This window comes from Mustela putorius, unplaced genomic scaffold (assembly GCF_011764305.1).
Source record: "Mustela putorius furo isolate JIRA1106 unplaced genomic scaffold, ASM1176430v1.1 tig00003870_pilon_pilon_pilon, whole genome shotgun sequence".
Lineage (NCBI taxonomy): Eukaryota > Metazoa > Chordata > Mammalia > Carnivora > Mustelidae > Mustela > Mustela putorius.
Window position 1 is genome coordinate 1,666,264 of NW_025422022.1, and position 22,157 is coordinate 1,688,420.

The 22,157-nt window shown below is 36.4% G+C and overlaps 1 protein-coding gene across 15 annotated transcripts in view; it reads left to right on the top strand.

The window, feature by feature from the left end:
* Positions 1 to 22,157, top strand: part of PRPF4B (pre-mRNA processing factor 4B) — a 38,226-nt gene that overhangs the window by 10,972 nt on the left and 5,097 nt on the right. For 11 of the 15 annotated variants that reach the window (XR_199509.3, XR_199514.3, XR_199508.3 and 8 more), the window contains exons 3-14: positions 558 to 734; positions 4,462 to 4,617; positions 6,241 to 6,322; positions 7,705 to 7,915; positions 11,694 to 11,767; positions 13,339 to 13,429; positions 14,087 to 14,234; positions 15,187 to 15,324; positions 15,939 to 16,092; positions 18,989 to 19,103; positions 19,681 to 19,832; positions 21,192 to 21,278. Coding sequence is in view for 3 of the 15 variants with exons in the window: in XM_004753632.3 (XP_004753689.1) it covers positions 558 to 734; positions 4,462 to 4,617; positions 6,241 to 6,322; positions 7,705 to 7,915; positions 11,694 to 11,767; positions 13,339 to 13,429; positions 14,087 to 14,234; positions 15,187 to 15,324; positions 15,939 to 16,092; positions 18,989 to 19,103; positions 19,681 to 19,832; positions 21,192 to 21,278 (1,585 nt within the window). In the remaining 12 variants the exon portion in view is untranslated. Of the gene's footprint in view, positions 1 to 557; positions 735 to 4,461; positions 4,618 to 6,240; positions 6,323 to 7,704; positions 7,916 to 11,693; positions 11,768 to 13,338; positions 13,430 to 14,086; positions 14,235 to 15,186; positions 15,325 to 15,938; positions 16,093 to 18,161; positions 18,286 to 18,988; positions 19,833 to 20,263; positions 20,346 to 21,191; positions 21,279 to 22,157 lie in introns of those variants that run through there. The other 4 variants (XM_045067030.1, XR_199516.3, XR_006602608.1 and 1 more) reach the window with 4 other exon arrangements.

Sequence of the window (22,157 nt, forward strand, 5' to 3'; positions counted from 1 at the left end):
CATTGTTTATGTGTGAAGTTTTTAATAGAATAGATTCATAGAAGTGAAATCCCAAAGTCTAAGGTAATGTACATTTACATTTTATAAAGTATTGTCACATGTCTTTCCAGGAAAGTTATATAATATGTATTTCCTTGAGTAGATGACTGTCCCTTTCTCTAAACCCTCAGTTACATTTTCTTTGTTCTAAGGTTAAGAGTGAGTGTAAGATGCTGTTATATGGAATATATTAAAAATAAGACTCTATATTATAAAGATGTCAAAATTTAGACAAGTTTTTATTTGAATTGTTTTTCTGGAATTAGAATCAGTGGCTTAACAAGGTGAATAACCTTTATAATTTTTCAAATTGTGAGACCAGAGGAAGTAGACCTTTTACTGTAGTGCATACCATAACACCAAAATGTCATTGTGATTTTCTGAATTCAAGTTTTGTTGCAAAACATGTTAATCTCTGTACTGTCTTCAGGTTAGTGTGCCTTTCTTAAGATATCTTTTATGTGCAAAACAAATTCATTAATATATTTTTCTATTAACCTGTATTTGGTCCCTTTAAGAACACGACCTCGAGATGATATCCTCAGTAGACGTGAAAGATCAAAAGATGCCAGCCCGATCAATAGGTGGTCTCCAACCCGAAGAAGAGCAAGTAGATCTCCCATTAGAAGACGGTCTCGTTCACCACTCAGACGTAGTAGGTCACCCAGGAGAAGAAGCAGGTCCCCTCGGAGGAGGTAGAGATATGTTATGTATATTGACCTTTTTAATTCTTTAAACTCTGTATGCTTCTCATATTAGCTCATTTGGTGGGTTCATATTAGCTCATGTGGTAGGTTTTTCTTAAAGACCATTTTTCTCTGAAAAATTGTAGCTGCAGTACCAGATGGTTTCCTTTTTTCCACCTTGTGATATTTCACACACACTGATTTTCCTTTATCTTTTTTTCAAATTTAAATCAGTGGTTCATTAAAAACAATCTTTTCAAAGGGGGACACTTTTTTCTTACTTCTTGAGAAAGATAAATCCTACATGAACTATGCTTACAGGTTTGTTTTGTTTTGTTTTAAGCAGGATGGATCATAAGGTAATAAATAAGTAGCCCAGTTTCCAGTCTTTATGTAATTGCGGCTCTCCATTTTTCTATTAACTTGTATTTGGTCCTCTTAGAACATGATCTCAAGATGCTATCCTCAGTAGTTGTGAAAGACTCTTGGGCAAACACTTGTTTAACTCAACAGTAGTAGAAATCATTTTTTGTGAAGCACACGTAGTGAGTTGGTTAATCAAAATGTTGGTTTGTAAAGCAGGAATCATTTTAAAATATATGCATTAAATTTATTTTAAAGGTGTATCTATTTTAGGGAAAGCATGAAGTTGGGGGGTGGGCAGAGGGAAAGAATCTCCCGCAGACTCCCCACTGAGCGCAGAGCCAGCCTCAGGCTCCATCTCACAGCCCTGAGATCAGGACCTGAGCCAAAACAAAAGTCCACCACTTAAAACCTTAACCAGCTGAGCCACTTAGGCAGTCCTGTGTTTAAACATTTTAACTCAGACATAAGTGGACTTTCATTTGCCAATTTTTTGAATGTTTTTAATTGAACTAATACATTAATATAGTTTAAAAAGACAGCACACCAAGGCTTATATTCCATTTGGTGGATACATCATTGCATTATCTCCGAGTATTTTTGTATACTAGATTTCTTGAAGCAGAAGTGCTTTGTCGCAGGTTGTGTGTATTTAAATTTTTGAAGTTACTGCCATATTATCTATTGATTTCTTACTTTGGGCAGTTATGTATGTTTGTTTTTTCTTTTTAAGTGGACTCCATGGTCATCGTGGAGCCCAGTGTGGGGTTTTAAACTCAAAACCTCATCTGAGATTAACACCTGAGCTGATACCGAGTTGGGCACTTAACAGACTGAGCCACCCAGACACCCCAGCATCTCCTTTTTTTTTATTCCACGCATCACACTTTCTCTTCTACCTAATTGTATAACATTTTTCTATGTTGCTGTTACAGTTATTATGCTCTTGTGCCTATTGCTCTTTGTTGAGCCAAGTAGTCAGGGGAAGGAGACAAGGAAAGACCTTGCTCCTAATGCTTCTGACCTTCTGGCTCCAAGCTGACTAATGGGCTTGTTTATATAATTACTGTAGAATTTGTTTTCCATTTTCTGTCCTCCGGATATTCCCTTGTTTCTGTCTTATTTTGTGATTCCCTTTCCTGTGTCCAGCATCATCAGGTTTTACTTCCTTGCTTTGTTAATGCATCTCCAGTAGCTTTCTATGAAAAGGATATTTTGGGAGACTTTTGTTTTTCAGAAGCCCTCCCTTTTTTAAAATCCCCATTGCTGATTTGATTTGTCAAGGAGTAGAATTGTAAATTGAAATAATTTTTTCTTAAGAATTTTGAAATTGTTACTCCACTGATTTCTAGTTTCCAATACTGCTAGTGAGAAGTCCTGTTCTGATGCCTGGGCATTTCTTAAAGGACTTGCTTTTTCTCTCTCCCTCTCTTTATAATAAATGTCCTGTGTTCCTGAATTCCACTATAATGTGCCTTGGTGCATGGCTCTTTTCTTTCCATTAATTTTGTTGGACACTACATAGGCCCTTTAAAGCCAGAATATTATGGCTGCCTATTCTGGGAAATTTTATTTCTTTGGTTTTGGTTTTGGTTTGCTTTCTTGCCCATTTACACCCCCCTTCACTGGACCTTCTTTATTGTTCCATTGATATCCCCCCCACACACAGTCCTCTTTCTGTTTGTCCTTTGGTTCAATCTAGGAGATTTTCCCATTCACCCTTCTTACCTATTGATTTTTTTTTCCCCCTGTGCTCATGATATTTATTTTTTATTTCTAAGACTTGTTGGCTGTTTAATTTTTTTTTATGCCCTTTTACTCATGTGTTATAGAAGTAACATCTCTTGGGTCAAAGGTGATAATGAGTTTATTTTATGGAATTTCTGTTCTTAATAGTTTTCTTACCTATGCTTTGTTTCTTCCCATATTTCTTTTGTTCCTTTACCTTTTTCATTTGAGCACTTTACACATAAACAGCTGGATCCTTCTTGTTGCCTATTCTCATTTAAAACTTAGCCACTGTGAAAGCTGAATGGAAGCTTTCTTCCATTCTGAGAATGTAGAATTTGTGTATTCGTGGGTATCACTTCAGTGTAATTAAATCTCTTTAGAATATCAGTGACTGTAGCCCTATTCTTTTGGGCTATCAGTTTTCCAGAATTCTCTCATCTTCTGGAGAATATTGACATGGCTGCTGGGAGAGTTGCGGTTCTTCATAATATAGACTTTCCCTTAATCCTTTAATGTTCAGTACTGTGCCTCCCTGCTACCTTGGGTCAGTTTTTATAACAACCTACACCTCTCTATAAAATAAATGTTAAGTATTATGCCAGAACGTGTACAGGAATGTTTGGCATTTTCTGCTGAGTAAGGAATGGGACTGTACAGAGACAAGCTGTTCCTAAGGCTTTTAACCAGTTCTTTTAGCTTTTACCTCACACTGCATCCAACAGAATATGTTGTCTCCAATTCCTGAAGCTTTTTTGGGTTTTGTGGCATGCATTTACTGGTTTCTTACTTACTTGTCTGTTTCTATTGGACTAATATTTAAATTTGATTTGTTACTGTTTTATCCAGTTCATACATCAAGATTTTGTTGACATTTCTGTTGTCATAGATCTTCGCATTCTCTTTGCCTGAGGATTTTCTTTTCAGTTGTTCTTTTCGTGTTATTTTAGTAAGGTTTCTTGAGAAATGTGACATAGCTTGGTAGTCAGATGTGACATTAACTGGGAGTTTGCCAATTCTTTGTAGACTTAGCAACCTTTTCTCTTTGGAATTCCATAGCATCTTTCCAACATAAGCTTCACCTTTAATGCTTGAGCCATGATACAAGTTTTTGTTAGACATGAGGCAAGACCTTTATGCGCTTACAAAAACATCTGAAGGCCATATTAATTAGACTTGGAATTTTTGTCACATTTATCTTTTCTATACCTTATTACCAGTGATCTCTTTTTAAATTTGGTTTTATTTAAGCATTCACATAAAATCACCCTTTTTGGTGTAAAGTTATATGAGTTTTGACAAACACATAATCACCATAATCAAGAACATTTCCATTGCCCCCAAAGTTCTTTTGTGCCCCTTTGCAGTCCAGTAAGAACAATGGCTGTGTTTTAGTTATCTTCAGTTAAGCTGATTACCCCAATCTTTCTGATAATGTCACTTAGCTTTAAATTTTTAATTAATCTCTTTTTAAAAGATTGCATTTTTAGAGCAGTTTTAGGTTCACAGCAAACTTGAGCTTTTGAAAAGTACAAGTTCCTATATACTACTGCCCCCAACACACCCACAGATTCTCTACGTTTAATTGATCTTTAAAATGTGTGTATATATAATTCCCTCCCTTCCCCCCCCACCCCCAAAATAGGGACAGAGGTCGGAGGAGCCGGTCACGCTTGAGAAGGCGGTCTCGATCACGGGGTGGTCGTAGACGTAGGAGCAGAAGCAAAGTAAAGGAAGATAAATTTAAAGGAAGTCTTTCTGAAGGAATGAAAGTTGAACAAGAATCTTCATCGGATGATAAGTAAGAATGGAATTTCCCATAATTTCCCTTTTTCCAATTTAGACGAGTACTATTGGACTTGGAAATCTTTTAATTTCCACCTGGATATTATAAGTGACTCTGTTAATAAGGTCCTGAATTTAAAAGTTTCTGGGTTTTTTTTTTTTTTTTTAATTTTATTTATTTATTTGACAGAGAGAGAGATCACAAGTAGGCAGGCAGGCAGGTAGAGCGGGTGGCAGGGAGGAGCAGACTTCCCACTGAGCAGAGAGCCTGATGCAGGCCTCAGTCCCAGGACCCTGAGATCATGACCTGAGACGAAGGCAGAGGCTTAACCCACTGAGCTATCCAAGTGCCCTAAAAGTTTATTTTTTTGTACATATTCTATAGGTAACGTGGCAGAGATCACAGTTTTCTGAATTTAGAGGTTTCAATTTTGGCTGGAGTAAATATGAGCCTTCCCTTTTTCATTTTTACTAGAGACAACAGATCTGTTAGGTAGCCCTACCAATCTTGATTACAAGTTTTGCAGTAGTTGAGGTTGGAGGGTGTAAAGTAATTTTTAAACTTTTCAGTTTGTGAAAATGGTAACCTGCTTTGCAGTTGAGGCTGTCTGCTGTTAGGAAAGCCTATCACAGTGTGGAAAATACAGAAACATTTCAGTGTGTCTAGTGAGAAAATTTTTTAATGTGAATTTAGTTGTCTGGTTGGAACATCTCAAAAAATAAGATAATTTAGAGCATTGATCCTCAGCTGGGAGTAATCTGCCTTTCTGAGGACAGAAATATCTGGCAATATCTAAAGGTATTTCTGGTTGCCATCTTGTAGCTAGAGACCAGAGATACTGTTCAACATCTGCCAGTGCACAGGCACTGTGCACTGTAGCACCTTCTTCCATAACGTATTGTCAAAATATCAATAGTGCTAAGGTCATGAAAGCCTAGTCAGAGCTATGTGATATGCAAGTTAAGTTAAGGACCTATTGAACATAGGTTCTGATACCTTTAGAGTACAGTTTGCTTACTAGTCTCTAGTGAACATTCAGCAAATCATAAAAGAGGCTGTGTAGGGAGGGATTGTAAAGATTTGGAGGTCTTCAGGAGGAAATTGGGACCAGTCAGGGCCAGTGTCTGGAGGTAGAGCCACATTCTCTGTCAGATTGTATGCAAATATTTACATCTGCATTTTTTATAGGAAAAGGATCCATAGCTTTCCAAGGATCTGTAGCTTTCTATGACCCAGAGAAGGTACTAGTTTTATGTGTCTCATTCTTGTTCCGTTAGGGGTTAAAACTGAGCCTGGCTAGGTGAAATGACTTTAGTAATACCAAGGTCATGGTAGAGCCAGGGGTCACTTTTTTGAACTTAAGGGTCTTTCTTTTGTTCCCTAGTTTGGTGCCATGAAAAAAGTGAGGAGAAAAACGAGATATAGAGGGTTAAATTACTTGGCAGGATTCTAAACCAGGCAACTGAGAGAGTTTATAAAGAGGATAGAGTAAGAGTAAGATGGCTTAAAACTTTCGCTGGAACTTGTGGATGACCTATGTTTTCTAGTTTTTATTTTAATACTGTGTAACAGTTATGACTTTCTAATTAGGGATGTTTGGAATTAATTATGTGTATATATATATATATTTTTTTTAAGCCTTGAAGACTTTGATGTAGAAGAAGAAGATGAAGAAGCCCTAATAGAACAGAGAAGAATACAGAGGCAGGCAATTGTTCAGGTATGTGATATTAGTAAAGTGTTGAGTAATCCTTTTTAAATAATTACTCTCCAAGTAAAAGGGTTTTTACTTTAATAAAGAATCAATGGTAGTAGCAATTGAGGAAGTCTTAAAGAAGTGTATATGTGAAATTATCTTTATGAGATTTGAAAAGATAGTTTCTTAAGTTTAAATGGTTGTCCTTTTTTGTTATATAGGATTAAGATATAAACGTTTTATTAAAACAAAATTTGAAGTTGTTTTTTTTTTTTTTTTTTAAGAAAACCCTCATAAATGAGTATAGAATAAATTGGAGGAATTTCATGTACCAAAAAATTATGTACTTGTTTCTTTGTGGGGGGGGGAGAAGAACCATTTTAATGTCTAAAAAAAACAAATATTGTATACAGATTCTTAAGTAAATGTGATTGCTTAAATGGAACATCTCAAAAATAATTTTAAATGTAGTTTAGAAGTAAGTGATTTAGAAAATGGGGTGGGGAGAGGGTGTTGTACATAGGTCTTTGTGTGGTCATTTAATAATACTACCTGCCTTGGAAGATTGTCCATTATATCTCAGGCACCCTGAGATAGAGGCATGGCCACTAGATCCTTTGTGGATGGCAATCCCTGTGAAGTGTAACACCTTCTCCTGATAATGGGAAGGTGAGTGATAAAGTTGAGAACACATTCTGGAAAAAGTGAAAAATGTTTAGATGCTATCAGGAAGACAACAGGCAAAAGAAGAGAATAGTTTGTGCCAGCTTACCTACACATACATAGCAAATCCTAACTCAGGCACTGGTAGGTCAGAGCAAAGGAAAACTTGAATCACTAGAGGATGTAGGGCAAAACTGGAATTCCAGGAGAAACTTTTCTGGGGCAGTGATGAAATTGTTGTTACTAAACTGATATCCCTAGAGACTTGGTTGAATCTTTTTTTGTTCTTGCCCAGGTCCACAATCCCTTATCTCCAGCCCTTGGGGCCAGATGTGCTTCAGAACTCAGAACTATTTGAATTTTAGAAAGGTAATACGGTGCATCTCTGTATATTACTTAGCCCCATCAGTGGGGTCTAGAACAGCACCCCACTATCAAACACATTAGTATTTCTACAGTGAGACATACTGTGTTCACACTGGGGGAGATAAAAATAATAACTCAAATAGTATCACATCTGTTCAGGTGAGGTTTTGTCACCTAACGAATGTGCACCAAACATAGAAGAACTTTTTCAGAATTTTGTGGATTTTGGAAATAAATGTAAGGGATTGTGGATCTGATTCAGTCAAGACATCAATACCTTTTAAAAATTTTTAACATTGACAGTGTTTTGAGTGCAATACTTCTTGGCAGATACGCGTCAGATTTTATGAAAATAATACGTTGTATTGTTGTTACAGAAATATAAATATCTTGCTGAAGATAGCAATATGTCTGTGCCATCTGAACCGAGCAGCCCCCAGAGCAGTACCTGTACACGGTCACCTTCTCCAGATGACATTCTGGAAAGGGTAGCTGCTGATGTGAAAGAGTATGAACGAGAAAATGTTGATACATTTGAGGCCTCAGTAAAAGCCAAGCATAACCTAATGACTGTTGAACAGAATAATGGTAAGTTAGATTTTTGTTTTGGTATGTTTTTCACTGAATTTTTAGTTCTGTAAATAATAAAAGAGATTCAGGATGGGTAAAAGTGAAAGGGATTAGAAATTTTGCCCCTGCTAACTCTTAGAGTAATACAGTATTAAATGTGTCCCAGCAAATGTCCTTTATAAATGTTTTCAATTGGTTTGCGTAATGTAAACAGTATTATACTGAATCTCATGTATTACCTTCTGTTTGAGCCACCTGGCTGGTTCAGTCAAAAGAGTATGTGACTCTTGATCTCAGGTTTATGAGTTCAAGCCCAGTGTTGGGCATAGAGCTCACTTTAAATACTTTTTTATTTTTTTAAGATTCTTTTATTCATTTATTTGACAGAGATTACCAGTAGGCAGAGAGGAGAGAGAGGAGGAAGCAGGCTCCCTGCTGAGCAGAGAGTCCAATGCGGGGCTGGATCCCAGACCCCCGGGATCATGACCTGAGCCGAAGGCAGGGGCTTGAACCCACTGAGCCACCCACGTGCCCCCATAGAGCACACTTAAAAGAAAAAAAAAAAAAAAAAAAAAGTCATTTCCTTCTGTTTTGCTTGCTAGAGTAATTTAAAGCAAATCCCATCCATGATTTGATTGATTTCATCTGTAAATACTTCATTGTGCATCTGTCTCTTCTAGATAAGGACTTTAAAAAAAAAAAAAAAAAAAAAAAAAAAGCATTACTTGGGCACCTGGGTGGCTCAGTCTGTTACCTGTCCAGCTCATGATTTTGGCTCAAGTCATCTCAGGGTCCTGGGACTGAGCCCCATTTCAGGCTCCATGGTCTGCATGGAGTCTATTTGAAGCTTCTCTTTCTTCCTCTCAGGGGAGCAGCCTCCCCCTGCTCGTGCTTTCTAAGTAAACAAAATCTTTAAAAAATAAAAATAAAAAACATATCTAAAGAATTGGTCATTTTTAAGTCTTTCTAATTACAATTGGTTGGTTTGAATCAAAATCCAAGTAAGATGCACATATCTCTTTTAAGATTTTATTTATTTATTGACAGAGATCACAAGTAGGCAGAGAGTGGGGGCGGGAAAGCAGGCTCCCTGCTTACCAGAGCGCCCAATAGGGGGCTCGATCGCAGGACCCTGGGATCATGACCTGAGCCAAACGCAGAGGCTTTAACCCACTGAGCCACCCAGGCACCCCAAATGCACATATCTCTTAATCTCTCAGTCTTTAATAGTTATTCTCATCCTTCCCTTCCCTGCTTTCCATTTTCTTGTGATGATACTGAGGCCATGTGTCCTTTAAACTTTTTTTTTTCCAATCTGATTTTACCACGTTCTTTTTTCATTTATCTTGTTTCCTCTATCCTCTGTGTTTCTTGAAAACTAATAGAAGTGTTAGAGACCTGAGTAGATTTAAGTTAATTTTTGGGGGCAAGAATACTGCCTAAGTAATGGTGTGTACTTGCATTGCATCAGGTGGCGTATGTGGTGTGTGCTTGTCCTGTTTTGATTGAGATTGAGATTGTGTGTTTAGGTAAAATAATCACATCTGTCCAACATGAAGTTGCCCTTCAGCTGTTCACCTGGCAGTTTCAGCAGCCATTGGTGATCATTCCTTAGATCCACTGTTTTTCATGAAGGTTGAGGGCATGTGGACACACTCCAAAGTGGTGATTCTTTAATTTCCATATTTCTTTTTGAGTTATTAGCTGTAATTCTGTAAAAAAAAAAAGAGAGAGATTTCCATCCTTTGGTTACCCAGTAAATACAGTTTGTACAGGAAAGTCGGGATAAATGCTTGGTTGTTTTCTTTTATTGACTAATACTTACCATAGAATAGAATTGGTACATTAACAACCTCTGGAGATGACTGGTGAGATTGGGGTTGTTTTTGTCAGGTTTTATTATTTGGTATCATGTACTTAAATTCTCTCTCCAACTGAGATGGGGACGGAGGAAGCCTTTTTAAGTTGGTTTCCAGTGTCTTTTTGATCCAAACCCTACAGGATATATTGGTATTAATATATTTATTAATGTGTTTCTTTCTAGGACTGGTTAGCAACTAAGGTCAGATAGTATTTAGGCTTTTGTAATTTATGTGTTTTTTTGTGTGTTCCAACTACTGAACCCTGCTCTTGTAATGCAGAAGCGGCTGTGTTCCCAAGAAAACTGTGTGAACACCAAAATTTTAAATTTGATATAATTTTCACATGTCACAAAGTATTCTCTTGTTTTCCCCAAAAACCTTTAAAAATGTAAAAATGGGCCCTATAAAAACAAGCAGGGGACCAGTTTGCAAACTCCCGTTCTGCTACATTGGAAGGTATCACAGGATCACCTTGCACATTATCATGTTCCAGAACAGAAACCGCTATTGCTCCAAGGAACTGTGGTTCCATTTAATAGCAAATGCCATTTAGACTTCACAAAGCACTTAGGAGTGCTCATTATTCATGGCATTTTTCAGTGGGCAAAGCTAGGACATACATACATTTTTGGAAAGGGGAGATTCATACTGAAAAATTGCCCTTTCAAACTTGAAATTATAGGAGTTTTAACATTGATTTTTTATTTTCTTATAGTGAAAAATGTGATCCTTAATAACATGATTATTTAGGTTATTTTGAAGCTTTTTTTTACATAGTTATCAGTATAATCACCAATATTGAATGTAGTGAATGCAAATTGAAAATTTAATGGTTCTTTTTATCCTTGGGGTACATTCTAAGGTGTAAAGTCATTTGAAATACTTTGGTATGCTTATACCACACATTTGATAGATTTAGGTTAATTTAATTTGCTTTTGATTTTTAGTATCATCTGTTTGATTATTAAAATGTTTTTCACACGTGTGTATATTTTGCCCACACAAGCACACACTGAATTTAATATGCCACTTACTGGTATGAAAAGATCTTCATTCCTTTTTATAGTTACGTGCTATTCCAGTGTGATGAATGTGCCAAGGTTTATTTGAACTGTGTCTTCTAATGGTGGACATTTGGGTTGTATCCAATTGTTGATTATTCATTGGAACATTAATTATAGTGGCATTGCACTCATTTTTTTAATGCTTACCACTGTGTCTTTGAAGTGATTTCCCAGAAGTGAGGTTGCTGGGTCAAAAGAGTGTAATTGTGCTCTGTTTCCTTACTCTGTAAGGCTTGCACAGTTTTTGCCCCCTGCAAGTAATGTCTGAGTACTTGCTTAGCGGGGCCTTGTTACCAGGATATTATCCTGCTTTTCGGGTTTTTTAGCCCATCTCAAAAGAGAAAGGGTATTTTGTTGTAATTTTACTTTGCATTTCCCTTACTATAAGTGAGATTGGATGTATGTTCTTATACTTAAAGCCATTACATTCCTTTTTTTAAGGAGTTCCTTTTATTTTGCCCAGTTTTTCTCAGGGTTATTGGACTCTTTAGGGGATACATAGAGATCTAGATCTGTAGTGGGGTTGTTAACCTTTTGAGATTTAAGTTGCAATTTGGAAATGGAATTTTTTGAAGAGGAACTTTGATTTTAATACATAATCATCATTTAGCTATTAGCATATTAATTTAAATATTAGAGAAAACAGTGGAGAAAGTACTATCATTAAGCCTTTCAACTTTCTGAAATGCATCCTTTTAGTAAAAAATGCATAACTTCATACATCTTAAGTGTTACAAAGTGACTTTAAGTTGTGTATTAATGAAAAACATGTACAAGTTTGAATTGCTAGTGATATTACATTGATGACTTATTTGTGTTTTAATTTGTATCTCTTCGTTTTTCAAATTATTGCTGTCAATTTCCATTAAGGTTCATCTCAGAAAAAGCTCTTGGCACCTGATATGTTTACAGAATCTGATGATATGTTTGCCGCCTATTTTGATGTAAGTAATTTTAAATCCTAAAAACATAACTCTTAAACAAAATATATATAGGGGCACCTGGGTGGCTTAGTTGATTAAGCAGCTGCCTTTGGCTCAGGTCAGTGATCCCTGGGTCCTGGAATCAAGCCCCACAGCAGGCTCCTTGCTCAGTGGGGAGCCTGCTTCTCCCCTGCCTGCTGTGTCCCCTGCTTGTGCTTGCTTTCTCCGTCTCTCTCTGTGTCAAATAAATCTTTATTTTAAGAAAAACATATATATGTGTGTGTGTGTGTATATATAAGTATGTGTTTGTGTTGTACAAAAAGAGAAAAAAGGATAAAGCGAATTAATAAATGTTAATATTTGGACAGTCTGAGTGAAGGGTATCTGGAAACTCTTTGTACTAGTGTTGCAACATTTCTCTTAAGTCTAAAATTAGGTCGAGATTTTAAAAACAAGTATGGTAGAGCAATTCAAGAGCTTCAGGAAAGTTAAACACCAGATGACTTAAATGTGTATTTTTTTGAAACAACTTTTTTTTCATTTTACAAACTGGGGTTGGGGGGAGGGTTGTGGTGCATAGTTAGCTGAAAACAAGGTGATGTCAGTAATTTCCAGGCCTGTATTAGAACAGAGTCTCCTTTGGACTTCGATACTGTGGGTGATTGAGAACTTAGGATTTGGATCCTAGTACATTCACTGAAGAGTTGGGAATGTTATTACAAGGAAGTGATTAAGAAATTTTGGGTTTTTTAGCTATTAGTGACTTTTTTGAAAAAATCTTAAAAACATATTTTAAAAGTATGAGACCATTTTCGTTATAAATTCAAGAGAACATGAGAAATAGGGAAGCTTTAGCAAGGGAAAGTGGACGTAAAATAGAGAAATTAAGAATAGAGTAAGATTAAGCAGTCTGTGTCCATCACCCTGAAGACATTGGTCATTGGCTTAAGTAATGTATCTCTACTTTGCAGCAGGAACGTCAAAATGAAGCTTAGGTTAAGAGAGAATGAAATGATTAAGCCAGTGAAAGTATCCGTGCACCTCATTTGCTTGGACCTGGAAGGGTCTTCCAGGTATCATGGAAGATGGTGCATCATACTCTTCAGAAGTGCAGATACAAAAAAAAAAAAGAAGTGCAGATACTCTTAATTTCCCACACGAACTGTTAGTGCAGCATATATGTGAAGAGAAATCAGCAATAAAAGAAATGTGAAAATTGGTAGGAGAGTTGAATACTGTTAACTGAATGCCCATCTGTAATTTTTGTCCTCCTTTGTCTGTTAATAGCTGTAGAAAACAATATCTGGTTTTTGAGTTTTTATTTTCATTTATAATCCCCTAGTCATATTCCTAAGAGTTTTTGAAGATAACTTTGTTCATTTCTTTCCTGAGCATCATTGTGATGTGAGACTTTGCTAATTGTGTTTCCAGGTATATTGCATTTACGTAGTTGATGGTAAGAGTTGACTTAATTTGGCTAAAATGTTTTTCTTAAATTATAGCCGGTTTTCCCCATTTTGGTTTTAAAGGAAGTGCTTTAAGTGTCTGCCTGATTAGTAGGTAAATAGCTTTTGTTGCCTCCTTCATTTCAGAGTGCTCGTCTTCGGGCTGCTGGCATTGGAAAGGATTTCAAAGAGAATCCCAACCTCAGGGATAACTGGACAGATGCAGAAGGCTATTACCGTAAGTTCACAGTTCTGATTAATTTTAGGTTTGTTAACAACATTTTTTAGAAGTATGTTGCTTGATGCAGTCACACATTGAAGAACTCTGAAAGTCACATCCCAGTGCCATCACTTAAAATGGATGGCACATCTAATAGCTGCGTGAAGCCATGTTATATTCCAGTAAGCAGCTCAGGAGCTTCATGCATAGAAGTGAGGTAAAGACTTGATGTGCAACCTAAATCTATTCAAAGTTGTTTTCAGCCATGAGATAATCCTCCAGGAGGAAGGGGGAGCGTCACTTCCTCGTCTTGATCTGAAACCAAGAAAAACGACACACAAGGAACTTGGGATGCCAGTCATGCAGTATTTGTCATTCAGGACTACAGTTGGAAACACTTCAGTGAGCACATTTCTTCCCTACTCAATGTTAAAATCCTCAGCAGTTAATAGGAAGTGGGCATGCAGCTTGAACCACATTATGAAAGAGTGACTGATGGCGGCTCATCTTTGATTCTCTGTGGTGTCTAGGAAACCAGGCACACAGTAGAGATTTGACACTTTTTTTTAATAAGTGACTGCACTGTGTTTCTTTGTACTTTATTATGTATATCTCGTAGTTTTGTTAAGTATTTATTATGGTCAAAATTCCCATTTTTTAATTTTACTTTTTTAGGTGTGAACATAGGTGAAGTCCTAGATAAGCGTTACAATGTGTATGGCTACACTGGCCAGGGTGTCTTCAGTAATGTTGTACGAGCCAGAGATAATGCAAGAGCCAACCAAGAAGTGGCTGTAAAAATCATCAGAAACAATGAGCTCATGTAAGTTCAAAAGACCTATGTAATGAAACTTAAAAACACAGGTATTCACAAGTGAACATTTTTAAAAAGGTAACACAATCTATAAAAGTATTGCAGTTTTAAAATGACAGAAGGCTGGTAGTGAATCTGTTGCCCTTTTTTCTTTTGTATAATAGTAATAGAGGTAATTGTCAAACCCATAGGTTTTAATAAGCACAGTCTCTACCACACAGTGAGCTGATGTTAAAGTCAACTTGCCATCAGCTTTAAAACACTGAAAAGAACTGTTATATTATAGATATACATAAACATCTTCAGCTACCATAGGCTTAGAAAACATTTTTAAAGCCATTTTAAAAATATGACCTATTTGACAAATGATAACCAAAATTCTAGAGGAAAACCAAATCCTAGTATTTGGTAAGACATCTGTTCTTAGACTCTTATATAGTGTGGTTCCATTTTTGTTAAAATAGCATTTACATCAAGATGTCTTTGAAATAAAAATAGGTAAGATTTGGGGCACCTGCGTGGTTTAGTCATTTAAGTATCAGACTCTTGATTTCAGCTCAGGTCATGACCTCAGTGTTGTGAGATCAAGCCCCATATCTGGCTCCGAGCTAGGTGTGGAACCTGCTTAGGATTCTCCCTCTCCCCCTCCCCTCTCCCTGGAAAGAAAGAAAAAAAAAAAGAAAATGTACAAGATTGAATATCCTTCAGGCAAGGTGGGTTTATTCCTGCAGTATTTCTTTCTATTAATTATTGTGGAAATAAGCTCCAGGGGAACCGTATTTGACTAAGTATAAAATATTGTGTGAGTGACATACAAAGTTGTCATTCCTTAACAGAATTACTATTAGTACTTAAAAAATCCGAGCTACTTACCATCTATGATACATCAAATTGGAACTAGTAAATATTATTTAATTTTCTTCTGTATTCAGTTTTGAATTAATTCTCTTTTTCTTTTCAGGCAAAAAACTGGCTTAAAAGAACTAGAATTCCTGAAAAAACTTAACGATGCTGATCCTGATGACAAATTTCATTGTTTGCGACTCTTCAGACACTTTTACCACAAACAGCATCTCTGTCTCGTATTTGAGCCTCTAAGGTACACTGTCAAACCTGTACATTACTTAAAATTTAGATAAACAGCATGAGAAATTTCTGTGTGTTTATTTTTACTAGTTAGCTGGTTTTGTTGTTTACTTTTGGTTAAGAACTAGCTTTGTGACAATCATTAATGTAGAAAGTAATTGACCTGTGTGCCAGACACTAACCTAATGTAGCCTTCAGCTCAACAAGAGATTCTCTGAAAGTTAAATACTTCAAGAAAGGATCACAATGTAATAAAAAGAAATGGGAGTAGTGAAGTAGAAATACAGTTTTGATCTTCAAAATTATGGCTTCAGTTTTGGACTTTGAAATGTAAACCCATTCTAAAATCAATCAGAACTTTGCCACTATATGTCTTCCCTTCCATTTATTTTGAAAATTGAGTTTTATTGGAGAATTGTCTTACATACACACAGGTTCATGTGCTTTCATTTCAGTGTAGAGTAATTTATTAAACATCTGAGAGGGCTCATGAACAGATACTTTCATTTTAATTAATATTTTGGATTTGATTTTACTTTATGCTTGAACATGTTTTTGCCTTTTTTATTTCCATTTTGCATTTTAACCCCTAATTTTGTGGGTTGTTGTTTTTTTCTCTCCTAAAAGTATGAATTTACGAGAGGTGTTAAAAAAATATGGTAAGGATGTTGGTCTTCATATTAAAGCTGTAAGATCCTACAGTCAACAGTTGTTCTTGGCATTAAAACTCCTTAAAAGATGCAATATTCTACATGCAGATATCAAGCCAGACAATATCCTGGTAAGTTAAACAATCATGCTGCCTTGTACATCCATATAGGTTATGAGGAATGTGATAACCACTGTATTATTCTAGAAATGATGTCTTAAAAGAATAACTCAGCATACTACCCGTTACAAAGGACTTAGCCAGTGTTTACTTTTTTAGAAATGAGTCCATGAAATTTTATAGTAAAGTACAAAGAAAGGAAATAGGCTGTTGTCTCAGTTTTATCCTTTAAGATTGATGGATTTAGAGTACACATAAATCCCAAGAGGGCCTTAATATAGTAATGATGGGCTTCCTCTGGTACCTAAACACAAAAAATGCACATCTTGCTGATTTGAAATAGTGTTCACAGCTCTTGGTTCTCTGATTTGTGGTCTCACAGGTTTAGAGACATTTAAAGGAATTATCTCTTAACTAGTTGTATAGAGTAGTGTTTTTATAGGTGCCCAGGAAGGGCCCAAAGACAGAAGAGCTCAGTTGTGATTAGGTAGGTGTTAAGTTGAAAGGTGTTCTTTCACATTCTTCACCTCTTAACTAAAGACTTCTGGAGTGGTAATACGCAACTTTCACGGGGTTTGTGTTTCTTAAATTTAGAAATAATACATTTTCATAGGGGAATGATGAATGCACACAATGCATACATACCACTTCCTTCCCTGGCCCCATTTCTTTAACCCTGTTCTGAGGTATTCAGAATTGGGGTTATGTTCACAACTTGGGGAATTCCTAGCTTGTCTGTTGATAACATTCCACACTTTTTTTTTTTTTTTTTAAGATTTTTTTAATTTATTTGACAGAGAGATCACAAGTAGGCAGAGAGGCAGGCAGAGAGAGAAGGGGCAGCAGGCTCCCCGCCAAGCAGAGAGCCCAATGCGGGGCTCAATCCCAGGACCCTGAGATCATGAGCTGAGCCAAAGGCAGATGCTTAACTGCCTTGAGCCACCCAGGTACCCCATATTCTACCCTTTTAAAAGATTATGACCCATTAAAGTTCATTAAGAATACCTCATCAATAGCTTAGCTCTTACTCAGATTTTTCTTCTCTTTTAATACCTTAAAATATTTCCTTCCAGATGACCACATTAGTTATGAAACATGCTGTTGTAATAGATTTTATTTGACTTCACAGTCTGTTACACATCTAATATAACTTGGGTGTAGAGGAGCTAAATAATTACAGTGTAATAAACCAATTGTAGACTTCATGTTATGAATGAATTGTAGATTTGTCTAGTCAGCTTCATAGTTAATTTTTACCTCAATATTATTTCTCTTGTAAATTGTGAAATATATCATCTGTATCAAAGCATGTATACAATATGTAAAATTTAAAGGTAGCTAAGTACAGTGAACATCTGTGTAACCACCATAGAAGTTAAAGAATAAGACATTTGCCAGAATCTTAGGAGCTCTTGTTTTTAAAACTTTGTTTTCCTTAAGTTAATGCTACGCTAGTATAGGTTTACACCTGGACTTCAGACCCTGGATGTTGTCTCCTTCCTGAGAAAGGGGGAAAGTAGACATCAGAAACTAGAGGGAGCTGTTTGTGAATGAAAATTCAAAGCTTTTAGCCCAGAATCAACCATCAGTGTGGTAAGGAGTACCATGTTCCTCAGGGAGGATAGATGTTGTCTAGCCAAACTGGTGGAGTGCGTATAAGTGTGGATACCCAGCAATTGTTAAAGGCATTTTAGCCAGCCCAAGAGCCCTACTGATAGGTTCTAATTTTAAAATTGTCCCAGGATTTCTCTGGGTTCTAAACTGCATCCTTAAGTAGCTGAATGCAGTTTATACCTCAAAAAGCTTCAAAAGTATTTTGTATTTGAAGATACCGATTTTCCTGGTTCTCCAAGAGAAGAGAATGGTTATGGATATGGCAGTGAGAAATAATCATTTCCATTAATAGCTTAATTCCGTGGGTATCATCTGTAATGGGCCAATCTGTAACACTGACCAAACTTTATGATATCCCAGTAGAAAGTGCGTAAGGCTATTTATTTAAAGTTCTATGTTTCTTTGGGGTGGGAACGATAGGCCAAGTTCAAGTCCCAACTCGGAATTTGTGTGTGTCTCTTTTGAAGGGGGGAAGGGACTCTGGAATATGAATTATCTTCACTTGTTAATCCTGAACATGCTTCTGACTCATGAGTGGCAGCAGCCATGGGAGCAACTCCAGCCTTTCTCAGCAGATGTCACTGTTACTGTGTATGTTGAAGTATTTACAAAGGAAAAAAGAAACAAATAACTAATATAGAGTTCATATTTATCAGTTGTGCCAAATGTATTTAACATTTTCTTGACTAATACCTTCTTTATATTTAAGGGATTTAATATTTTTTTAGACTTGAAGTGATTGCTAAATTTGGGATGGTCTAGCAGCTACGGATGAAGAATGTTTTTATTCTGTTTTTGTCCAGATTTAATCTGAATCATCCTCTGCTTTTATTGCTATCAAAATTTTCTGGCAACTGAAAGTTAACTTCAGTCAGTTGAAAGTTAATCTAAGTCTGATTGTTTATTAATGAATTATCTTCATGTTCCTTTAAATAGCAACTCAACTTTATACAGGTATTCTGGGCATTTTTAGAAGATGCTATGCTCCAATGAGATTTTTCTCTTACTACTCCCCTTCTCAAAGTAACATTGGTTAAAATTGAATGTACTTGGTATTATCCCATACTTCATTACTGAAAAAAGTTCTTTTACTAATTATATTCAAATATTTGATAGCTCTTAATTTTTTATAATTAGGAAATTGAATTATAAGATAATTAGAAAAGGAATTGTAAAATGGGTAACTTTGTTTTCAGTATTGGAAGTAACTTCTCAAAGCCAATTATTTTTATCTGATTACTTGCCTTAATTATTTCTGGCATGAATTAAACTTCCATGATAAAATGTTTTGCAGGTTAATGAATCAAAAACTATTTTAAAGCTCTGCGATTTTGGGTCAGCTTCACATGTTGCGGATAATGACATAACACCTTATCTTGTCAGTAGATTTTATCGTGCTCCTGAAATCAGTAAGTTTCTTCAAATGTTTTTTGACCTGGGCCATCATACACAGTGGAAACAGCATATTTAATGTCTAAGTACTGTTTTCCATCGCACTTCAGCAGCTGCACGAGGTCATTGATGAGGAAGGGAACCGTAGCAAGTTCATCCTCCTCAGGTGGAATGGTGGTAGTTGTGACAGGAGTCTTGATCATGTCTGGCAAGAGTAGCAAAACAGTTGTGGAAAATCCTCGGCTTTAGAAGACTGCTCTTGATTACTCAAGGTCTGATTATCAAATTTATGGATTGTATGGGACCTTTGTTTTTTGCTATTCCTGTTGCCTTGGTTGAGGCTGGTTAGCACCTCCACCAAAGGTGAAATGAGAAAAGAAATATTCATTTCCTTCTGCCCCCCCCCTTAAATTCCTTCCTCATTCCCTCATTTTTTAAGAGTCTGTTAAGAATTAATGGGGAAAAAACATGAAGCTAATGCCAAATAGAGGTATTAAGATTGCAGTTATGTAGGCGAAGCTAAAGTAACCCCCTATTAACGAAAATAGTTGATTGTTTCTGTCATCGTGTATTAAACTTCAGTTTTGTTTTCAGTTATAGGTAAAAGCTATGATTATGGTATAGATATGTGGTCTGTAGGTTGTACCTTATATGAACTCTACACTGGAAAAATTTTATTTCCTGGCAAAACCAATAACCATATGTTGAAGCTCGCCATGGATCTCAAAGGAAAGATGCCAAATAAGGTAGGACATTAACATGAGCTGTTTCTAGTTGTTTTTTGAGGTCTTAGCAATAGTTTACTGTAGACCAGTGGATCGCTGCCACTTTACTCATCACTAATGGCTATAAAACCATTTCAGAAAGGCAGGTATATGGTTACTGTGATTGCTTAGCTCTTTTAAATTTCTGCTATTTAAAAATAATTGTTCTCATCATCCAAGAGCTATCAAAAGTGATTAAGAGAACTCCATTTTCCTCTTCACCTCTAATGTCTCTTTGCTTTTCTTTACTCTGTTAAGCAGGAGGGTAGGGTCCTACAGTTTAGAGTAGAAGTGGAGTTGAGGAAGAGAGATTGATGAGCATAAATTTGTTAAGCACCATACTTGTATATATATGACTGTTTCATATCTTTGTTCTTCCCTTGTTCCATTTATTATCCTTTAATGATGGGCAGAGAAGCAGCCTTGGGAGCACACCGTTATTGGTAACAGCACCAAACATGCTTGAGAGGTGGAATGAAAAAAGATGCAGGTCAGGTTAGTTCAGATGTGAAGAAGGGCTCAGTTGTCAGAGAATGACGGGGTGAATATTGGAAAAGGAACTTGATGGCAATCAGTTTATTATTAAAGATTGAAAGTTATTTGGGAAAGGTACCAAGAAAAACTCACCTAAAATTGACCTCTTTCTAACATAAAACTCACCCTTAATGCTTCAGGTACAATAATTAGTTTCAGAAATGAATCAGAAATTTCAGGCATTTATAAACCTGTCCCAGGGCCATATCTTAAAATTTGGTAATTTTAGCTTATTTGCTGAATTTCTGAGCGAGTACAGATTTTGCCCCATATAAGTCAGAAGCCATTATGTTTTTTATTTTTTAGGTACTGTCCCAATTCTCTCATGTTGGACTCGTTTAGAATAAGTTACACAGGAATTAGTTATGTTGGTATTTGTTTTAACAAGGTCTGACCTGTATCATTTCAGGGCTCTTGGAACATAATTTGTGAAACGTCATCGGGTTTCTTAAACTGCCAAGAGAAAAGGCCCCAAATGTGTAATATTTTTCCTAAGAACAAATGATTTCATATTTGAGTCTGTTTTGAGTAGTGAAAGCATAATGTGATATTACAATTGGTTTAAGTCATTGCCTGGGAAAATATAATTTCAGGTTATTAAGTAGTTTCAGGCACAGCATTTATATTAGCTTTTTCGAATATGTTAAACCCTCCAGAGCAAGGAATCTAAGAGATTCCTTAAATGAGAATAGAAATCCAGAGAGACTGAATAAGTCTTATTTGTGACTTGTTATGCATTAAATTGTTGGTAGGCCAGACTGTTTCGTAATAGTTCAAAACCCAAGTTTTATTTTGCTTTATTGCCAGATGATTCGGAAAGGCGTATTCAAAGACCAACATTTTGATCAAAACCTCAACTTCATGTATATAGAAGTTGATAAAGTAACAGAGAGGGTAAGTCCCTTTTAACTGTGCTACGTTAAATGATTGTCTTTTTGTAAACAAGCTGAATACGGGGTGGTACTAGGAGCTGTGAATATTTAAAACACTAAAAATAATTTCTTTTTGCTGGTGGCCAATTCCTGAATAAAACACAATGAGGTTATGAGAAAGAGGAAGGGAATTAAAAATGTTTGTCTAGTATAATGACTCTGTTTTTATGATAGGTCATATTTGGGCCCTCTTCCTCTGTTCTTGGGAGCATTTTCTTTCTCTGCCCTCCTATCCAGCTTCTGGACTGCTTACCAGAGTGATCTTTTTGAAAAAACAAATCTTATCATGTTATTCTCGGTGCTTAAAATCCTTATCCTTTTGTTGGGTTCCTCTCTGATGAACTCTGTGGTCTTGAGCAGTTTGCCCACCCCCTCAGGGTCTCTGTAACCTCCCCCATCCCACACTTGGCAGTCAGCTGAAGGGCGTGCCATGTCATGTCTCTCTTCTGCCTTTGTTCACAGACCATCCTGACCTTACTTGCCTCCTCTCACTCCTCATCCCCTAAAAATAACTTATCCAGCTTCAAGCGTCAGGGGAAATACATGCTCTATATGAGCTTTTCCAAGCCCTCTAGGTTGAAGTATAGGGACTTTTCCGCTTTTTTGCCCCATTATATTGTCTGTTCCTAACTTTGTCAGAGCACTTAACCAGCACACAGTTCCATGTCTGTCTGTCACCACTTCAGGGCAGGGAGAGGAGAGTTGAAACAGGAAGTGCTTACTGTTGTTATTACTAATTACTATTAATTGCTCTTAATCATATAATTATTATTAATTATGTAACAGTGGGGGGATTTTCATAGACTTCCTGTTAGCAGTTTGATCTTTTTACAGACTTACA